Below are 20,526 nucleotides of genomic sequence, written 5' to 3' on the forward strand. Positions count from 1 at the left end.
TAAACTATAGTCTAGACTATAGACTAAACTATAGTCTAGACTATAGACTAAACTATAGTCCAGATTATAGACTAAACTATAGTCCAGATTATAGACTAAATTATAGTCCAGACTATAGACTAAACTATATTCCCGACTATAGACTAAACAATAGTCCAGACTATAGACTAAACTATAGTTCAGACTATATACTAAACTATAGTCCAGATTATAGACTAAACTATAGTCCAGACTATAGACTAAACTATAGTCCATACTATAGACTAAACTATAGTCCAGACTATAGATTAACTTATAGTCTAGACTATACACTAAACTATAGTCCAGACTATAGAATAAACTATAGTCCAGACTATAAAAAACTATAGTTCAGACTATAAAAAAACTATAGTCCAGACTTTTGACAAAACTATAGTCCAGAATATAGACTAAACTATAGTCTCGACTATAGACTAAACTATAGTCCAGATTATAGACAAAACTATAGTCCAGATTAAAGACTAAATTATAGTCCAGACTATAGCCTAACTATAGTCCAGACTATAGACTGAACTATAGTCCAGACTATAGACTAAACTGCAGTCCAGAATATAGGCTAAATTACCATCCAGACTATAGACTGAACTATAGTCCAGACTATAGACTAAACTATAGTCCAGACTATAGACTAAACTATAGTCCAAACTATAGACTAAACTATAGTCCAGACTATAGATTAAACTATAGACCAGACTATAGACTAAACTATAGTCTAGACTATAGACTAAACTATAGTCCAGACTATAGACTAAACTATAGTCCAGACTATATACTAAACTATAGTCCAGACTATAGACTAAACTATAGTCCAGACTATAGACTAAACTATAGTCCAGACTATAAAAAACTATAGTTCAGACTATAAAAAAACTATAGTCCAGACTTTTGACAAAACTATAGTCCAGAATATCGACTAAACTACAGTCTAGACTATAGACTAAACTACAGTCTAGACTATAGACTAAACTACAGTCTAGACTATAGACTAAACTATAGTCCAGATTATAGACTAAACTATAGTCCAGATTAAAGACTAAATTTTAGTCCAGACTATAGCCTAACTATAGTCCAGACTATAGACTAAACTGCAGTCCAGAATATAGGCTAAACAACCATCCAGACTATAGACTGAACTATAGTCCAGACTATAGACTGAACTATAGTCCAAACTATAGACTAAACTGTAGTCCGGACTATAGACTAAACTATAGTCCAGACTATAGACTAAACTATAGTCTAGACTATAGACTAAACTATAGTCCAGACTATAGACTAAACTTTAGTGCAGACTATAGACTAAACTATAGTCCTGACTATAGACTAAACTATAGTCCAGACTATAGACTAAACTATAGTCTAGACTATAGACTAAACTATAATCCAGACTATAGACTAACCTATAGTCCAGACTATAGACCAAACTATTGTTCAGACTACAGACCAAACTATAGTGCAGACTACAGACCAAACTATAGTTCAGACTATAGACCAAACTATAGTCCAGACTACAAACTGGACTATAGTTCTAGTCCTTATGGTCTTTTTTATAGTCGACTATAGAATAAATTAAAGTTCAGACAGTATATTAGTCTATAGTCCAAACTGTAGGCTGTGGTGGACTAGTCTATACTCTAGACTGTACTCTTGACCCCATATTGCAGACTAGATATAATCTTGATTTTGTTGTTGTAGAGTTTAAACTATTCATTATAATTCTTTTATTTGTTTTAGTAATTTTTAAACTATAAAAACTTTGTACTAGTTTTTCATATTTAAGTTTTAATTAATTTTTTTTTCATTTGTTTATCACATTTAGCTAATTAGTATTATTGTTCTCTTAATAATAATTTTACAATTTACAATTATTATTTACTCAATTATATTTAATAGAATGCATATGCAAACTAAATCCCTCTTATAAGAATTGCAAGCAAAAGTGATGTACATTTTTTAAAAAAGTAATCGGTTTAATCGAATCACAATAAGAGTATATTAATAAGACATTGTTTTGAAGAGATACTTTTCTATAAGAAAAGAGTCTTTAGTAGTTATTTTCCAAGAAAAATATTCTTGAGAAGACACTTTACTATAAGAAAAAAAAAAAAACAGAAATTTCTTTAGTAATATGCATGATTTAAACCGTTTTGAAAATCGTTTCAATTTCATTTAATTGGCAACACTTAAAATTACCAAATCGTAGATATGTATATCTTTGTAATTTAGTTCTTGTTCTTACTCTTTATACTTAAAAGTCTTCAAAATCGTTTTGTGAATAATGTTCTTGTTGTTGTTGTGGTTGATAATGTCATAATATATATGACTAGTCCGTAAATGACTGCGATCACTTGAAAAATATGAATGTATTTATGAAAGAAAAAAAGTATTGGACAATTTATTAAACAATTAAACTGTATTTTGTATTTGTTTACTGCCCCCCTATATATATGGGAGAGTTCTCCTTCTTTAGCTACTTCTGCAGGCAATGCCCAGACAACGAAAAGAAGTGAGCATAAATGGGAGAATAACCAGCAAACATATGTGTGTGTGATCTTTAAATGAAAGATAATTGTTTGGAGAGCTAAACTATAGTTCAGACTATAGGCTAGACTGTAGTCCAGTCTATAGTCTGGACTACAAGCTATGGTCAAGACTGTAGACTAAACTATGGTCCAGACTATAGACTATACTATAGACTAGACTATAGTCTATACTATGGACTATAAACTAGGCAATAGTCTAGAGACTAGAGTATAGACTAGAGTATAGACAATACTATAGTCCACACTATAGACTAGACTATAGTCTGGACTATAGTTTCTATTGTTCAGACTATAGGCTAGAATGTAGTCCAAACTATAAACTAGACAATAGTCCAGACTATAGACTAGACTATAGTCTAGACTATAGACTAGAGTATAGACTAGACTATAGTCCAGACTATAGACTATAGTCTATACTATGGACTAGATAGTAGTCCAGACTATAGACTATAGTCTATGCTATGGACTAGATAGTAGTCCGGACTATAGACTAGACTATGGTCCAGACTATAGGCTAGACTATGGTCCAGACTATAGATTATACTATAGACTATACAATAGTCTATACTATGGACTAGACTATATAGTCCAGACTATAGTCCAGACTAAAGTCCAGACTATAGATTAGACTATAGTCCAGACTATAGTCCAGACTATAGTCCAGACTATAGTCCAGACTATAGTCCAGACTATAGTCCAGACTATAGTCCAGACTATAGTCCGGACTATAGACTAGTCTATAGTTCAGACTATAGTCTAGTCTATAGTCTGGACTATAGACTAGCCAGACTATAGACTAGACTATAGTCCAGACTATAGTCCAGACTATAGTCCAGACTATAGACTAGACTATAGTCCAGACTATAGACTAGACTATAGTCCAGACTATAGACTAGACTATAGTCCAGACTATAGACTAGACTATAGTCCAGACTATAGACTAGACTATAGAGTAGACTATAGACTAGACTATAGGCTAGACTATAGAGTAGACTATAGACTAGACTAGACTATAGGCTAGACTATAGTCCAGTCCAGACTATAGACTATTGACTAGACTGTAGTACAGATTATTGACTAGACTATAGACTAAACTTTAGTTAGACCATAGACTAGACTATGGTGCAGACTATAGACAGGACTTTAGTCCAGACTATAGACTAGACAGGTTCTGGTGCAGACTTTAGTCCAGACTATAGACTATATTATAGTCTAGACTTTAAGCTAGACTTTCTTTAATGAAAACATTTTTCTCTCTACAATTTGGTTTCTCCTTCTGTCTCGATAACTTTTCCATTTTTTGCCCCTGTGTTTGCTGGGTTATAAAGTTTTACTGAGAGTGTATTTGATGGGTTTACTTGTTGTTTTGTTTAGAGGTCTCTTTTTACTTTTGATGACCCATTCTATACAGTTTTAACGAAAATTTTCGTCAACGAACAGTTATTTATTAAAATATATAACGGGCGGTTTTTTTTTCCAATATTTGACTAATCGCAAAAAGAAAAAAAAAAACAATTTCTAATCATTAGTTTTTGTTTGATAATAAATAAATAAATAACAAATAACACAAAATTTCTTTTAATATTTGCTTTTTTCAGTCTCATAATGTGATTTCAAATAAACAAAAAAAATCTCTTTTTGGTGAAAAAGTGTTTTAAAAAGGATTTTAGTTTTAAAAAAAGTGTTTTTTTACATCAAACATTTATCCTTTTGTTCTGTGAATAACAATACTTTATAAAAGAGTTTTGTGTTTTTTTTTTTTGGGTGAAAATTGTTTGTTTTAATTACAAACAAAATTTTGTATTTATTTAAACATTATGATTATTTGGAGTGGAATTTGTGATGCTGCCACCATTTATGGTGTACAGACTTCAGCCTTTTTTATGAGCGGTGGTTCAGCTTGTTAGTATTCAAAAAGTATTTAATTTCTATTAAATTGAATTTCTTTATAGTTTTTAAATTTTTTTCCAACACTTGTTAATTTAAGCTTTTGACCTTTTTTTTTCGTTTCTGTTTTTTTTGCTGTGTAATTTATCTGTGTATAAAAATTTTTTGGGGGATATTTTGCATGACTTCTTTTTTAAAACGTTTTAGTATAATTTTTTTACAAAAATATACAAATATTTTTTTATGACCTTGATTTAATCTTGTGTCTATAATATTTTATATTCAATTGATATTTAAGTTCTTATATATATATTTTTTTACATTTTATCATTTAAAATTGAATTTATTTTTATCATTTGATAAAATGCAAATTGAATAATTGGGATTTTTCTTATATAGAAAGAAAAAGAAAAAACAAAACAGTAGGAAATTGTTTTGTTTGCTGTTTATTTATTGAGTTTTATGATTTATTTATTTGTTATAAATTATAAAAAAGTTCAATATACAAAATCGAAAATAATAGACTTTTATCCTCAATTTATAAAAAGGTTTTCGATCTTTTTTCATAGAAAAGTGTTTTGCCATGACTATTTTATATAGAAAAGTATCTCGCCGTGACAGTTTTTTATATAAAAGGCTCTCGCCGTGATTGATTTCTAAAGAAAAGCATTTCGCCGTGATTCCTATCAATGGAAAAGTCTTTCGCTGTGATTAATTTCTAAGAAAAAATCATTCGCCTTGATTGTATTCTATAGAAAAATGTTTCGCCGTGACTCTTTTCTAATGAGAAGCCTTTCGCCGTGAATAATTTCTATGGAAAAGTTTCTCGCCGTGACTGTTTTCTATAGAAAAGTCTTTCGCCGTGATTGATTTCTAAAGAAAAGCCTTTCGCCCTGACTTCTTCCCGTGGAAAAAAGAAAAAATCATTCGCATTGATTGTATTCTATAGAAAAATGTTTTGCCGTGATTTTTTTCTATAGAAAAATGGCCCGCCGCAACGTTTTTCAACGGAAAAGTTTTTTGCCTTGACTTTTTCCTTTAGAAAAATGTCTTGCCGAGACGTTTTTCTAAGGAAAACTGGTTCGCCGTAATGAAAAATGTCTTGCCGTGATTTTTTATAGAGAAATATGACTAACTATGCCTTTTTTCTATAGAAAAATAGTTCGCCGTGACTTTTTTCTATAGAAAAATATCTCGCCCTAACTTTTTTCTATAGAAAAATGATTCGCCCTGATAATATTTTATAGAAAAATATTTCGCCGTGATTTTTTTCTATAGAAAAATGTATTGTCGTTACTTTTTTCAATAGGAAAACGTTTCGCCGTGATTGATTTCTAAAGAAAAGACCTTCGCCGTGAATCTTTTCTATGGAAAAGTATCTCGCCGTGACTCTTTTTATGGAAAAGTTTTCCGCCTTGACTCATTCCTAAGTAAAAGTTCTTTGCTGTGATTGATTTCTACGAAAAAATCATTCGCCTTGATTGTATTTTATAGAAAAATGTCTTGCCTTGACTATTTTCTATAGAAAAATAGCTCACAGTAACTTTTTTCTATGGAAAAGTGTCTTACCTTGACTTTTGTCTATAGATTTTTATTGGGAAATATGACTAAACATGACTTTTTACTATAGAAAAATAGTTCGCCGTGACTTTTTTCAATGGAAAATATTTTGCCTTGACTTTTTTCTAAAGAAAAATCTCTTGTCGTAACTTTTTTCTTTTTTTTTTTTTATAGAAAAATGTTTCGCCGTGAATTTTTTCTATAGAAATATGTTTTGCCGTGGCTTTTTTCTGTAGAAATATGTTTCGCCGTGACTTTTCTGTAGAAAACTTTTTTGCCGTGAACTTTTTTCTATAGAAAATTATTTCATCGTGACTTTTTTCTACAGAGAAATGACTTGCAGTGACTTTTCGATAGAAAACAAACACGACGAAACAATTATCTTTAAAAACCACCAGGGCGAAACTGTTTTTTATAGACAAAAGTCACGGCGAATTACTAAACTAAAGAAACATTCACGCCAAACCACTTTTATATAAAAAACAGTCACGGCGAAACAATTTTCTACAGAAAACATGTTTCCAATGAAAAATTCTATTGAAAAACTTTTATACAACTCGTTTTCTCTCGTTTTGAAGTCGTGTTCTCTCTTTTTGAAGCCATTTTAAATTTATAAAACTATTTTTTTCGTTATAAAGATTAATGCATGAATAATTTGTTTTAAAAACGCTTTAGTTTCTCTAATAAGTTTTCTATTGAAAAGAAAATAATTACAAAACTTTTTCTCTTTTTTCTTTCGAACTCAAGTTTTCCCAAATGTTCCTGCAGCACCTGGTTCATTATGTGATGGTGAAGATCGTAAGTTTTTGTTTTGTTTGTAATAGAATAATAAAATATAAATTGATTTCTGTTTTCTTCCCACAAAACAGGCAGCATTTATCGACGGGGTGCCAGAAGATGGCGCAAACTGTATAGGGTTAATGGTCATATATTCCAAGCTAAACGTTTTAATAGAGTAAGAATGACCTTTAAACAAATTTTATTGCAATAAATTTTACTATTGTTTTTATTAATTGCCCATTTAGCGTGCATTTTGTGCTTATTGCCAAGATCGCATCTGGGGTCTGGGACGTCAAGGTTTCAAGTGCATACAATGCAAACTGTTGGTACACAAAAAATGCCATAAATTGGTTAAGAAACCCTGTTCGAATGAGGATGTCAAACCGTTGGTGCCCAAGGGTGCGGAAGATGATTTCGCCGAGCAGCTACCACAAATGCCACCACCCATACCCGATTATCCACCCATACATCCGGGAGCCGATGAATCCTGCATCTCTTCGGATCCAGAGTATATGCCTTCGGCTTCTAGTGGTGGCGGAGTGGGCGGTTATATGGGTTCACAGAATAAGGAGGAAATTGAAATGGGTTCACAGCGTCAATTCTCTTTGGATGATTTCGAATTGATACGTGTCATTGGTCGTGGCAGTTATGCCAAGGTCTTGATGGTGGAACTGAAAAAGACTAGACGCATCTATGCCATGAAGGTTATTAAGAAAGCTTTGGTTACGGATGATGAGGATATCGATTGGGTGCAAACGGAGAAGCATGTTTTTGAAACAGCCTCAAATCATCCTTTCCTGGTGGGTTTACATTCGTGCTTCCAGACACCATCACGTCTATTCTTTGTTATTGAATTTGTGCGCGGCGGTGATCTTATGTATCACATGCAACGTCAAAGACGTTTGCCAGAGGAACATGCTCGCTTTTATGCAGCCGAAATAAGTTTGGCTTTGAATTTCTTGCATGAGAAGGGTATTATATATCGTGATCTGAAGCTGGATAATGTTTTGCTAGATCATGAGGGTCATATTAAACTAACCGATTATGGCATGTGTAAGGAAGGCATACGCCCAGGTGATACCACTTCCACCTTCTGTGGCACACCCAATTATATAGCTCCCGAAATTCTAAGGGGTGAGGATTATGGTTTTTCGGTAGATTGGTGGGCTTTGGGTGTGTTGCTGTATGAAATGTTGGCTGGACGCAGTCCCTTCGATATAGCCGGGGCTTCAGAAAATCCTGATCAAGTGAGCTATTCCTTTCTCTTTTCACTTAAACAAATATTAACTCTCTTTTCTTTCCCTCTCTTAAGAACACTGAGGATTATCTTTTCCAAGTCATTTTGGAGAAAACCATACGTATACCACGTTCTTTAAGTGTTAAAGCTGCTTCGGTTCTTAAAGGTTTCTTAAATAAAAATCCAGCCGATCGTTTGGGCTGCCATCGTGAGACCGCCTTTATGGATATTAAAAATCATCCCTTCTTTAAGGTTATTGACTGGGAAATGGTAAGTTTGTGTTAAAATTCCACTTTAATCTATTTATTTAATGTGAAACTTTGATGATTATCGTATTTTGTTTTTTTTTTTATTATTTAAACATTTATTATAATTTTTTTTTATTATAATTATAATTTCTTGAAATTTTTATTTTTGTGTAAAACACAAAATGTTGTATTTGTATTCGAAATCCCCTTATAAATTTATATAAGATTGCACGTAAGGAAGTACCACCACCATATATACCTACATTTGATCCTGGCGATCCTTTTATGACAACAAATTTTGACATTCAATTTACCAGAGAACCGGCTGAATTGACGCCAGATGATCCGTAAGTTTATTTGTTTTAGTTTGAAAAAAAAAGACATTTTGTGTGTGTGGTAATGTAATCTTTCTTTTTAACAAATAGTCTACACAAAAATACCTTTTTATTTTCTTAAAAAAAAAAGCTTCCTATATTTATAAAGTTTTTAAAAAAGAATGTCTTTAACTATAATGTTGAATGTTTGTTATAATCTCTAAACATATTTTTTTTTGATTTAACTTTATATTTCTTTTTTGAAAGCAGTTTTTTCGTTGAGATCCGTAAAAAATTTTCTACTCAGCCTTGTTATAGATACAATATAGTTTATAGTTTGATCTATAGCCTGAATTATAATGTAGTCAATACTCTAGTTCAGTTAATAGTCTAGTCTATAGTCTCGCGTATAGTCTAGTCTATAGTTTAGTCTATAGAGTAGTCTATAGTCTAATGAATAGTATTGTTTATAGTCTAGTATATAGAGTATTCTAGTCTATAGAGTAGTCTATAGTCTAGTCTATAGTCTAGTCTATAGTCTAGTCTATAGTCTAGTCTAGTCTAGTCTAAAGAGTAGTCTATAGAGTAGTCTATAGTCTAGTCTATAGAGTAGTCTATAGAGTAGTCTATAGTCTAGTCTAGTCTATAGAGTAGTCTATAGTCTATAGTCTAGTCAATAGAGTAGTCTATAGTCTAGTCTATAGAATAGTCTATAGTCTAGTCTAGTCTATAGAGTAGTCTATAGTCTAGTCTAGTCTATAGAGTTGTCTATAGTCTAGTCTAGTCTATAGAGTAGTCTATAGTCTAGTCTAGTCTATAGAGTAGTCTATAGTCTAGTCTAGTCTATAGAGTTGTCTATAGTCTAGTCTAGTCTATAGAGTAGTCTATAGAGTAGTCTATAGTCTAGTCTATAGAGTAGTCTATAGTCTAGTCTATAGAGTAGTCTATAGTCTAGTCTATAGATTAGTCTATAGTCTAGTCTATAGTCTAGTCAATGGAGTAGTATATAGTCCAGTCTATAGAGTTGTATATAGTCTAGTCTATAGAGTAGTATATAGTCTAATCAATAGTATAGTCTATAGTCTAGTCTATAGTCTAGTCTATAGTCTAGTCTATAGTCTAGTCTATAGTCTAGTCTATAGTCTAGTCTATAGTCTAGTCTATAGTCTAGTCTATAGTCTAGTCTATAGTTTAGTCTATAGTCTAGTCTATAGTCTAGTCAATAGAGTAGTATATAGTCCAGTCTATAGAGTTGTATATAGTCTAGTCTATAGAGTAGTATATAGTCTAATCTATAGTATAGTCTATAGTCTAGTCTATAGTCTAGTCTAGTCTAGTCTAGTCTAGTCTATAGGCTAGTCTATAGTCTAGTCTATAGTCTAGTCTATAGTCTAGTCTATAGTCTAGTCTATAGTCTAGTCTATAGTCTAGTCTATAGTCTAGTCTATAGTCTAGTCTATAGTCTAGTCTATAGTCTAGTCTATAGTCTAGTCTATAGTCTAGTCTATAGTCTAGTCTATAGTCTAGTCTATAGTCTAGTCTATAGTCTAGTCTATAGTCTAGTCTATAGTCTAGTCTATAGTCTAGTCTATAGTCTAGTCTATAGTCTAGTCTATAGTCTAGTCTATAGTCTAGTCTATAGTCTAGTCTATAGTCTAGTCTATAGTCTAGTCTATAGTCTAGTCTATAGTCTAGTCTATAGTCTAGTCTATAGTCTAGTCCTATAGTCTAGTCTATAGTCTAGTCTATAGTCTAGTCTATAGTCTAGTCTATAGTCTAGTCTATAGTCTAGTCTATAGTCTAGTCTATAGTCTAGTCTATAGTCTAGTCTATAGTCTAGTCTATAGTCTAGTCTATAGTCTAGTCTATAGTCTAGTCTATAGTCTAGTCTATAGTCTAGTCTATAGTCTAGTCTATAGTCTAGTCTATAGTAGTCTAGTCTATAGTCTAGTCTATAGTCTAGTCTATAGTCTAGTCTATAGTCTAGTCTATAGTCTAGTCTATAGTCTAGTCTATAGTCTAGTCTATAGTCTAGTCTATAGTCTAGTCTATAGTCTAGTCTATAGTCTAGTCTATAGTCTAGTCTATAGTCTAGTCTATAGTCTAGTCTATAGTTTAGTCTATAGTTTAGTCTAAAGTCTAGTCTATAGTCTAGTCTATAGTCTAGTCTATAGTCTAGTCTATAGTCTAGTCTATAGTCTAGTCTATAGTCTAGTCTATAGTCTAGTCTATAGTCTAGTCTATAGTCTAGTCTATAGTTTAGTCTAAAGTCTAGTCTATAGTCTAGTCTATAGTCTAGTCTATAGTCTAGTCTATAGTCTAGTCTATAGTCTAGTCTATAGTCTAGTCTATAGTCTAGTCTATAGTCTAGTCTATAGTCTAGTCTATAGTCTAGTCTATAGTCTAGTCTATAGTCTAGTCTATAGTCTAGTCTATAGTCTAGTCTATAGTCTAGTCTATAGTCTAGTCTATAGTCTAGTCTATAGTCTAGTCTATAGTCTAGTCTATAGTCTAGTCTATAGTCTAGTCTATAGTCTAGTCTATAGTCTAGTCTATAGTCTAGTCTATAGTTTAGTCTAAAGTCTAGTCTATAGTCTAGTCTATAGTCTAGTCTATAGTCTAGTCTATAGTCTAGTCTATAGTCTAGTCTATAGTCTAGTCTATAGTCTAGTCTATAGTCTAGTCTATAGTCTAGTCTATAGTCTAGTCTATAGTCTAGTCTATAGTCTAGTCTATAGTCTAGTCTATAGTCTAGTCTATAGTCTAGTCTATAGTCTAGTCTATAGTCTAGTCTATAGTCTAGTCTATAGTCTAGTCTATAGTCTAGTCTATAGTCTAGTCTATAGTCTAGTCTATGGTCTAGTCTATAGTCTAGTCTATAGTCTAGTCTATAGTCTAGTCTATGGTCTAGTCTATGGTCTAGTCTATAGTCTAGTCTATAGTCTAGTCTATAGTCTAGTCTATAGTCTAGTCTATAGTCTAGTCTATAGTCTAGTCTATAGTCTAGTCTATAGGTCTAGTCTATAGTCTAGTCTATAGTCTAGTCTATAGTCTAGTCTATAGTCTAGTCTATAGTCTAGTCTATAGTCTAGTCTATAGTCTAGTCTATAGTCTAGTCTATAGTCTAGTCTATAGTCTAGTCTATAGTCTAGTCTATAGTCTAGTCTATAGTCTAGTCTATAGTCTAGTCTATAGTCTAGTCTATAGTCTAGTCTATAGTCTAGTCTATAGTCTAGTCTATAGTCTAGTCTATAGTCTAGTCTATAGTCTAGTCTATAGTCTAGTCTATAGTCTAGTCTATAGTCTAGTCTATAGTCTAGTCTATAGTCTAGTCTATAGTCTAGGTCTATAGTCTAGTCTATAGTCTAGTCTATAGTCTAGTCTATAGTCTAGTCTATAGTCTAGTCTATAGTCTAGTCTATAGTCTAGTCTATAGTCTAGTCTATAGTCTAGTCTATAGTCTAGTCTATAGTCTAGTCTATAGTCTAGTCTATAGTCTAGTCTATAGTCTAGTCTATAGTCTAGTCTATAGTCTAGTCTATAGTCTAGTCTATAGTCTAGTCTATAGTCTAGTCTATAGTCTAGTCTATAGTCTAGTCTATAGTCTAGTCTATAGTCTAGTCTATAGTCTAGTCTATAGTCTAGTCTATAGTCTAGTCTATAGTCTAGTCTATAGTCTAGTCTATAGTCTAGTCTATAGTCTAGTCTATAGTCTAGTCTATAGTCTAGTCAATAGTCTAGTCTATAGTCTAGTCTATAGTCTAGTCTATAGTCTAGTCTATAGTCTAGTCTATAGTCTAGTCTATAGTCTAGTCTATAGTCTAGTCTATAGTCTAGTCTATGGTCTAGTCTATAGTCTAGTCAATAGTATAGTCTATAGTCTAGTCTATAGTCTAGTCTATAGTCTAGTCTATAGTCTATAGTCTAGTCTATAGTCTAGTCTATAGTCTAGTGTATAGTCTAGTCTATAGTCTAGTCTATAGTCTAGTCTATAGTCTAGTCTATAGTCTAGTCTATAGTCTAGTCTATAGTCTAGTCTATAGTCTAGTCTATAGTCTAGTCTATAGTCTAGTCTATAGTCTAGTCTATAGTCTAGTCTATAGTCTAGTCTATAGTCTAGTCAATAGTCTAGTCTATAGTCTAGTCTATAGTCTAGTCTATAGTCTAGTCTATAGTCTAGTCTATAGTCTAGTCTATAGTCTAGTCTATAGTCTAGTCTATAGTCTAGTCTATGGTCTAGTCTATAGTCTAGTCAATAGTATAGTCTATAGTCTAGTCTATAGTCTAGTCTATAGTCTAGTCTATAGTCTAGTCTATAGTCTAGTCTATAGTCTAGTCTATAGTCTAGTCTATAGTCTAGTCTATAGTCTAGTCTATAGTCTAGTCTATAGTCTAATCTATAGTCTAGTCTATAGTCTAGTCTATAGTCTAGTCTATAGTCTAGTTTATAGTCTATAACCTAATCTATAACCTAATCTATAGTCTAGTCTATAGTCTAGTCTATATTCTAGTCTATAGTCTAGCCTATTGTCTGGATTGATATTGTCTCCAAGTAAACAAATGGGTGTAGAGTTATGCGTTCTTTTGCTTATTCGTATGATTCGACAAACATTCAATAAATATTCTAAAACTTTCTCTGCTTTTGATTAGAGTTTCTTATGAAGAAAAAACTAAATTTAAATGTTATTTGTTCTATATAACTATCATTATCGCGGAAGCATGTTTCTAAAACCCCTTTTATACTATAATTTTTAATCAAAATAATATAAACTGATTGTCTTGCTTTAATTAAACCACAAATATAAACAAAACATTTATATAAATGTTTAGTTTAAGTCCAACTAAAGAGGTCAACTACTAAATCAAATAATGGTATGTTTTAAAATGGATCATTAAAACCCAGAAAAAGTAAAACATAAAACAAAATCATCTTCCTAGTGCATACATTTACAAAATCTAAGAAATTCTATTAATTTATATAAAAAAATAATCATCAATTTTTCATAATATTATATTTATAATTTTCCTTAAATAATAAAACATTTGATTTAAACGTTTTTAAGTTTTTTATAACTTTTTTTGTTTACTAAATTGTTGCTTTTTTTTTTTTTGTAAATATAAAACAAAACAAAAAAATCATCCTTCAAATCATGCTTTACTTTCATGTTCAAATCAAATCAAACAAATAAAAACTAAAGCTTGCCTATAAGCAAGTTACACCACCATTTAAGCCACGTTTAGATTCAGATCGTGATTTGGCCAATTTCCCACCAGAATTTACAGGCGAAGCGGTACAATTAACACCAGATGATGAGTAAGTAATTGTTTGTTTTCGTTTTTTTTCATTGTATAACTAAATAGCGGTATTTATTAATATTTAATAACTAATATTTTAATTGTTTTTTAATCTTTTTTAATACAATTTTAAAGAAATTTTAAAATTTTTTTTATATTGTTTTCGAGTAAAAAAATTAATTCTTTTCTTTTTTTCTTGGATTTTGTTCTTCTTTTTTCTTTAAAACAGTCGTGTTATTGATAATATAGATCAATCTGAATTTGAAGGTTTCGAATATGTTAATCCATTGTTAATGTCTTTGGAAGACGAAGTTTGACATCACGAGTTTTGTGACTTACATCCCTATAATATGCGTGTAAGTATGAACAGATATGGATTTTTTTATTATTTAATCTATAGTATAGTTTATAGTCTAGTTTAAAGTCTAGTTATCTAGTTTAAAGTCTAGTTATCTAGTTTAAAGTCTAGTCTATAGTCTAGTCAATGGTCTAGTCTATAGTATAGTCTATAGTCTAGTCTATAGTCTAGTCTATAGTATAGTCTATAGTCTAGTCTATAGTCTAGTCTATAGTCTAGTCTATAGTAGTCTAGTCTAGTCTATAGTCTAGTCTATAGTCTAGTCTATAGTCTAGTCTATAGTCTAGTCTATAGTCTAGTCTATAGTCTAGTCTATAGTCTAGTCTATAGTCTAGTCTATAGTCTAGTCTATAGTCTAGTCTATAGTCTAGTCTATAGTCTAGTCTATAGTCTAGTCTATAGTCTAGTCTATAGTCTAGTCTATAGTCTAGTCTATAGTCTAGTCTATAGTCTAGTCTATAGTCTAGTCTATAGTCTAGTCTATAGTCTAGTCTATAGTCTAGTCTATAGTCTAGTCTATAGTCTAGTCTATAGTCTAGTCTATAGTCTAGTCTATAGTCTAGTCTATAGTCTAGTCTATAGTCTAGTCTATAGTCTAGTCTATAGTCTAGTCTATAGTAGTCTATAGTCTAGTCTATAGTCTAGTCTATAGTCTAGTCTATAGTCTAGTCTATAGTCTAGTCTATAGTCTAGTCTATAGTCTAGTCTATAGTCTAGTCTATAGTCTAGTCTATAGTCTAGTCTATAGTCTAGTCTATAGTCTAGTCTATAGTCTAGTCTATAGTCTAGTCTATAGTCTAGTCTATAGTCTAGTCTATAGTCTAGTCTATAGTCTAGTCTATAGTCTAGTCTATAGTCTAGTCTATAGTCTAGTCTATAGTCTAGTCTATAGTCTAGTCTATAGTCTAGTCTATAGTCTAGTCTATAGTCTAGTCTATAGTCTAGTCTATAGTCTAGTCTATAGTCTATAGTCTAGTCTATAGTCTAGTCTATAGTCTAGTCTATAGTCTAGTCTATAGTCTAGTCTATAGTCTAGTCTATAGACTAGTCTATAGTCTAGTCTATAGTCTAGTCTATAGTCTAGTCTATAGACTAGTCTATAGTCTAGTCTATAGTCTAGTCTATAGTCTAGTCTATAGTCTAGTCTATAGTCTAGTCTATAGTCTAGTTTATAGTCTAGTCTATAGTCTAGTCTATAGTCTAGTCTATAGTCTAGTCTATAGTCTAGTCTATAGTCTAGTCTATAGTCTAGTCTATAGTCCAGTCTATAGTCTAGTCTATGGTCGGTCAGTCTATAGTCAGTCTATAGTCTAGTCTATAGTCTAGTCTATAGTCTAGTCTATAGTCTAGTCTATAATCTAGTCTATAGTCTAGTCTATAGTCTAGTCTATAGTCTAGTCTATAGTCTAGTCTATAGTCTAGTCTATAGTCTAGTCTATAGTCTAGTCTATAGTCTAGTCTATAGTCTAGTCTAGTCTAGTCTAGTCTATAGTCTAGTCTATAGTCTAGTCTATAGTCTAGTCTATAGTCTAGTCTAGTCTAGTCTATAGTCTAGTCTATAGTCTAGTCTATAGTCTAGTCTAGTCTATAGTCTAGTCTATAGTCTAGTCTATAGTCTAGTCTATAGTCTAGTCTATAGTCTAGTCTATAGTCTAGTCTATAGTCTAGTCTATAGTCTAGTCTATAGTCTAGTCTATAGTCTAGTCTATAGTCTAGTCTATAGTCTAGTCTATAGTCTAGTCTATAGTCTAGTCTAGTTAGTCTATAGTCTAGTCTATAGTCTAGTCTATAGTCTAGTCTATAGTCTAGTCTATAGTCTAGTCTATAGTCTAGTCTATAGTCTAGTCTATAGTCTAGTCTATAGTCTAGTCTATAGTCTAGTCTATAGTCTAGTCTATAGTCTAGTCTATAGTCTAGTCTATAGTCTACTCTATAGTCTAGTCTATAGTCTTGTCCATTGTCTAGTCTTTAGTCTAGTCTATTTCTAGTCTATTGTATAGTCTATTGTTCAGTCTATAGTCTAGTCTATAGTCTAGTCTATGGTCTAGTCTATAGTCTAGTCTATAGTCTATGGTCTATAGTTTAGTCTATAGTTTGTTTTATAATCTAGTTTATGGTCTACTCTTGTTTTTGTTTTAAAATTTTTTTCTTATTTTCTTAATTTTCTTGCCTTTTTTTCAGCTTTATGGCGAAGATTCCAGTGACTATGATTCAGTTGCTGATGATTTAAGTTTATTACGTTTAAATGCTCCTAATAATAATTTAATTACACATTTAAATAATTATACTAATAATGATCACCAACAACAACAAACACAACAGCCACAACAACAACAATTACATCAACATCATCATTTACATCATGAGCAATTACAACATACGCATGATCCTCAACAACAGCAACAGTATCAAGATCAGCAACAACAACAACATTCTCATAATGGTAACAATAATAATACACATAATGCAAACAATAATAAAAGTTTATTACAGCACATGTTTTGCCTTCCATTAAACTAATCTAAAACTCTCTCCCCCCCCCAAAACCAATATCGAAACAAACAAACAATATAACTACAACAACTACTACTACTACTAAACAGCAACAAAGAACAACTTAAAAATCTGAAAAAAGTTAATAAACGAAATTAAAAGCCTATAACTTCTATTTCCATGTTAAGAATTAAGAAACAAAAAACACAACAAATACCATATGTATCATCATAATTTTAATAAGAAAGAGAGGAGGGAGGACACTTCTAAAAATCGTAAAAAACACTCAGTATAAGAAAAGATTTCAAGAAACAAAAAATATTATAATATTTATAAAACAAAAGTAATAAATAATAATAATAATAATAAAACGTTAACGTAAAAGACATGTATGTACACATTTTTCTATTCCACAACAACGCATTAACTCTTAAGATTATATACTAAAAAAAACAACAACAACAACAAACAAAATAGATTCGTTTATAATTAATGATGCATTAAAGAGCCTAATGAAAGTTTATTAAGATTAAAGAAATTAACAAAATAAAACGAAAAATTACAATTTTGAAAATTAAAAATATTTAGTTGTTAGAATTAGTATTGATTTGAAAACAGTTCTAGAGTTTAAAGAAAAGTTTGCTGGACTAAAATATAATGCCATTAAGGTTTTGAGTAGTTTCAGAAAGAATTAGTTTAAAATTTGAACTTTCATTACAAGATTTTCAAAGTTAAAAGGTTTCGATTAAGAGGATGATCGCTGTGATTGTATTTAATCAGTTAGATGAGAAGATTTCACCATTTCAGCGAAATTCTTAATTGAATTCTGAACGTATGACGTTTAAATACAATTTGCAAGACCCTAAACTACAATATAGTAAAATTAACAAATTTGCAAGACTAAAAAAAAACTAGACAAAATGTATTTTCAAATTTTTAAAGAAATTTTGATTTTCATAATCAATTAACAATATAATTGCCCTTGTAAACCTTGCAAATGTACTAAATCTAACATAAATGCTAAAATTTACCATAATAAACAATTTGCAAGGCTTTAAATACAAAATAGCAAATTTACAAGACCTAAAAACCAAACAAAAAGCGAATGTGTTATCTAATTTTTCGAACAACTTTGGATTTTTATATAAAACTAACAAATTATTAGCCTTGTAAACCTTGCAAATGTAATAAATATAACAAAAATGTTTCAATATAGCTAATAAACCATTTACAAGGCTCTAAGTACAAAATAGCAAATTTACAAGACCTAAAAACCAAATAAAAATGAATGGGTTTTCCAATTTTCTAATAACTTTGGATATTTATGTACAACTAACTATTTATTAGCCTTGTAAAGCTTGCAAATGTAGTAAATTTAAAAAAATGCTAAAATTTACAATAATGAACAATTTGCCAGGGCCCCAATTACAAAATAGCAAATTTGCAACATTAAAATCCAGACAAAAACTTAAGTATTTCTAATTTGTATTTTTTGCTTAGATTTTTTTTATAAAACTAACTTTTTGTATGCCTTGTAAACCTTGTAAATCTAACAAAATCTAACAAAAATGCTAAAATTTACCTTAATGAACAATTTGCAAGGTTCGAACTACAAAATACCAAATTTACAAGACTTAAGAAAGCCACATAAACTCAAATTATTTTATTAATTTTTCAATTAATTTTGATTTTCATACGAAATGAATAAATTTTCATCCTTGTAAACCTTGCAAATGTAATAAATCTTTAATAATCTTCCCAATGTTCAAACAACTTGTGATTTTTATACTAATTTTAGTATTTTTGACTATTGCAAGTCTGTCAAATGTAGTGAATCTAGAAAAATCACTAAATACATGATTTACTATATCTAAAACAATTTGCAAGACTTTAAAACATGTAGCAAATGTAGACAATTGATGAGAAAAGCTGTAATTTGCAAGTTAACAAACAAATATTTAATTTACCAAGTTTACAAGGGCTTGTAAATATGAAACATCTGAACCATCGCATTAAATCTTCATAGTAAATTACTCTAGCTAACATAGCAATTCCGAAATTTACTTTTCGTTTTTAGTTTAGGGATTTTTTATGATATTGCAACCCTAGCAAATATTGCAAAACTATTTAAATGCCTGCACTTTATAATAAAACCACAAAATATTTCATTTACTATACCTAAATTTATTTACAAGTCTTTAAAACCTAACAAACAGGTCTTGTAAATATAAGAAATCTTTAAAATCATGCAGAATTTCATATGCAAACATATGCAAGGTCTTGTAAATATATTAAAAGTATATAAAAGTAAAATAAAATATGAGAAATTGAAAGTTATTAACCTTAAGTATATTTGCAATAACAGAAATGGGCAAAAAAGGTCTTGTAAATGGCTAAAGTTAGCAATGAATGAAAAAATATTTTATTACTTTTGCGTTTTTGCCTTTTTAAAAAATAATTTCTTTTAAAAAACAAAATTTTATTTACTTTACAGTAGTTAACTGCCCTTGTAAACCTGGCAAACATAGTAAACTAACCTTGCAAACATGGCAAACTTAATTAGTTTTATGCTAGCAATTGCAATAAACACGAAATAACGATTTACTATACTTAAGTAAATTTACAAGGTCTTGCAAATGTATAAAAAGTATGTAAAAGTAATATAAAATATGTGAAATTGAGAGGTATAACCTTTAAGAGTATTTGCAACACCAAAAATAAACAAAAAAGGTCTTGCAAACTGTTAAAATCTGATGCCTAGAACTGTTTTGAAATTAATATTAAACAAAAACCAAAAAAAAATTCTCTTTCTATTTGAAAAAATGATCCGATAACTAAAAAGTATATAAAAAAAGAACAACTTTACTAAAATGCAATAGCTTATGATTAAAGAAAAACAACAACAAAAGAAACTAATAAGTTTTTTTTTTTTTAAATATGTTACAAATTATTATTAAATGTCTGTATTATTGTGTGAGTATTTTTTTAAAAAAGAAATCTAGTTTAAAAAATTAAGTATAAAAACAAACTTTATTCTAAATAAAATTAAAAAAAAAACAAAAAAAAAAAAAAAACTTTTTCCGTCTCAATATTTTAATTAATTTATAAAGTTTGAAAGCAAAATAAAAAAAGTAAATTATATTATAACCCCCTTGTATTGTTTAAAACTGAAAAATTTAAAGAAAAATAAATAAATTATTACAAAAAAAAAAAAAAAAGTTTAAAAACATTCCTTTTTAAAAAAATATTTAGCTCCTTAAACTAATTTACTATACTTTGTTTCTATGTGTATGTACTTATTTAACAATTTTTAAAGTTTTGTTTTAAATTTTTTTTATTTAAAATTTTATGTTCTATGTTTAAGTTTTCATATAAAATATTTTTATTATTTTAAATAAAAATTTCATGATAATTTTTCATAAAAGAAAAGTTTTAATAAAAAATTAAATGATTTATTTCTTTGAATTGTAAAAAAACTCCAATTGAAATGTGAAAAAAGGGGCGTGGCAAGTTTTGAAAATATTCTGGTTCGTTTCCTTGTTCATGGTATATTTGCAAGATTAGCAAGTGGTCAGAATTTATCATTGAAAGTATCATTTTGTGTTTAAAATATTTGATTTACTATACCTAAGCAAGATTTGCAAGATTTAAAACATGTAGTAAATGTTGTATATCTAATGTAAAAGCTATACCTAACAGGTTAACAACAAAATATTTAATTTACTACACCAGAAGCCATTTGCAAGACTTCAAAAAGTTTGAAAACCTGTAGTAA

General features: G+C 30.1%; 1 protein-coding gene across 9 annotated transcripts in view; it reads left to right on the forward strand.

The window, feature by feature from the left end:
* LOC119609667 (atypical protein kinase C) overlaps positions 1-19,663 on the forward strand; it is a 47,052-nt gene extending 27,389 nt beyond the window's left edge. For 4 of the 9 annotated variants that reach the window (XM_037964529.1, XM_037964525.1, XM_037964526.1 and 1 more), the window contains 8 exons: positions 6,774-6,824; positions 6,896-6,981; positions 7,052-8,053; positions 8,119-8,313; positions 13,804-13,919; positions 14,130-14,256; positions 16,440-16,701; positions 16,752-19,663. In XM_037964529.1, the coding sequence (XP_037820457.1) occupies positions 6,774-6,824; positions 6,896-6,981; positions 7,052-8,053; positions 8,119-8,313; positions 13,804-13,919; positions 14,130-14,217 (1,538 nt within the window). In that variant the 3' untranslated portion in view covers positions 14,218-14,256; positions 16,440-16,701; positions 16,752-19,663. Of the gene's footprint in view, positions 1-4,320; positions 4,482-6,773; positions 6,825-6,895; positions 6,982-7,051; positions 8,054-8,118; positions 8,314-8,516; positions 8,639-13,803; positions 13,920-14,129; positions 14,257-16,439 lie in introns of those variants that run through there. The other 5 variants (XM_037964528.1, XM_037964524.1, XM_037964531.1 and 2 more) reach the window with 4 other exon arrangements.
* Positions 19,664-20,526: the final 863 nt, after the last annotated feature.

This window comes from Lucilia sericata, unplaced genomic scaffold (assembly GCF_015586225.1).
Source record: "Lucilia sericata isolate MDLA Ls3-8-SP2 unplaced genomic scaffold, ASM1558622v1 Contig001033F_arrow, whole genome shotgun sequence".
Classification (NCBI taxonomy): Eukaryota; Metazoa; Arthropoda; class Insecta; order Diptera; family Calliphoridae; genus Lucilia; species Lucilia sericata.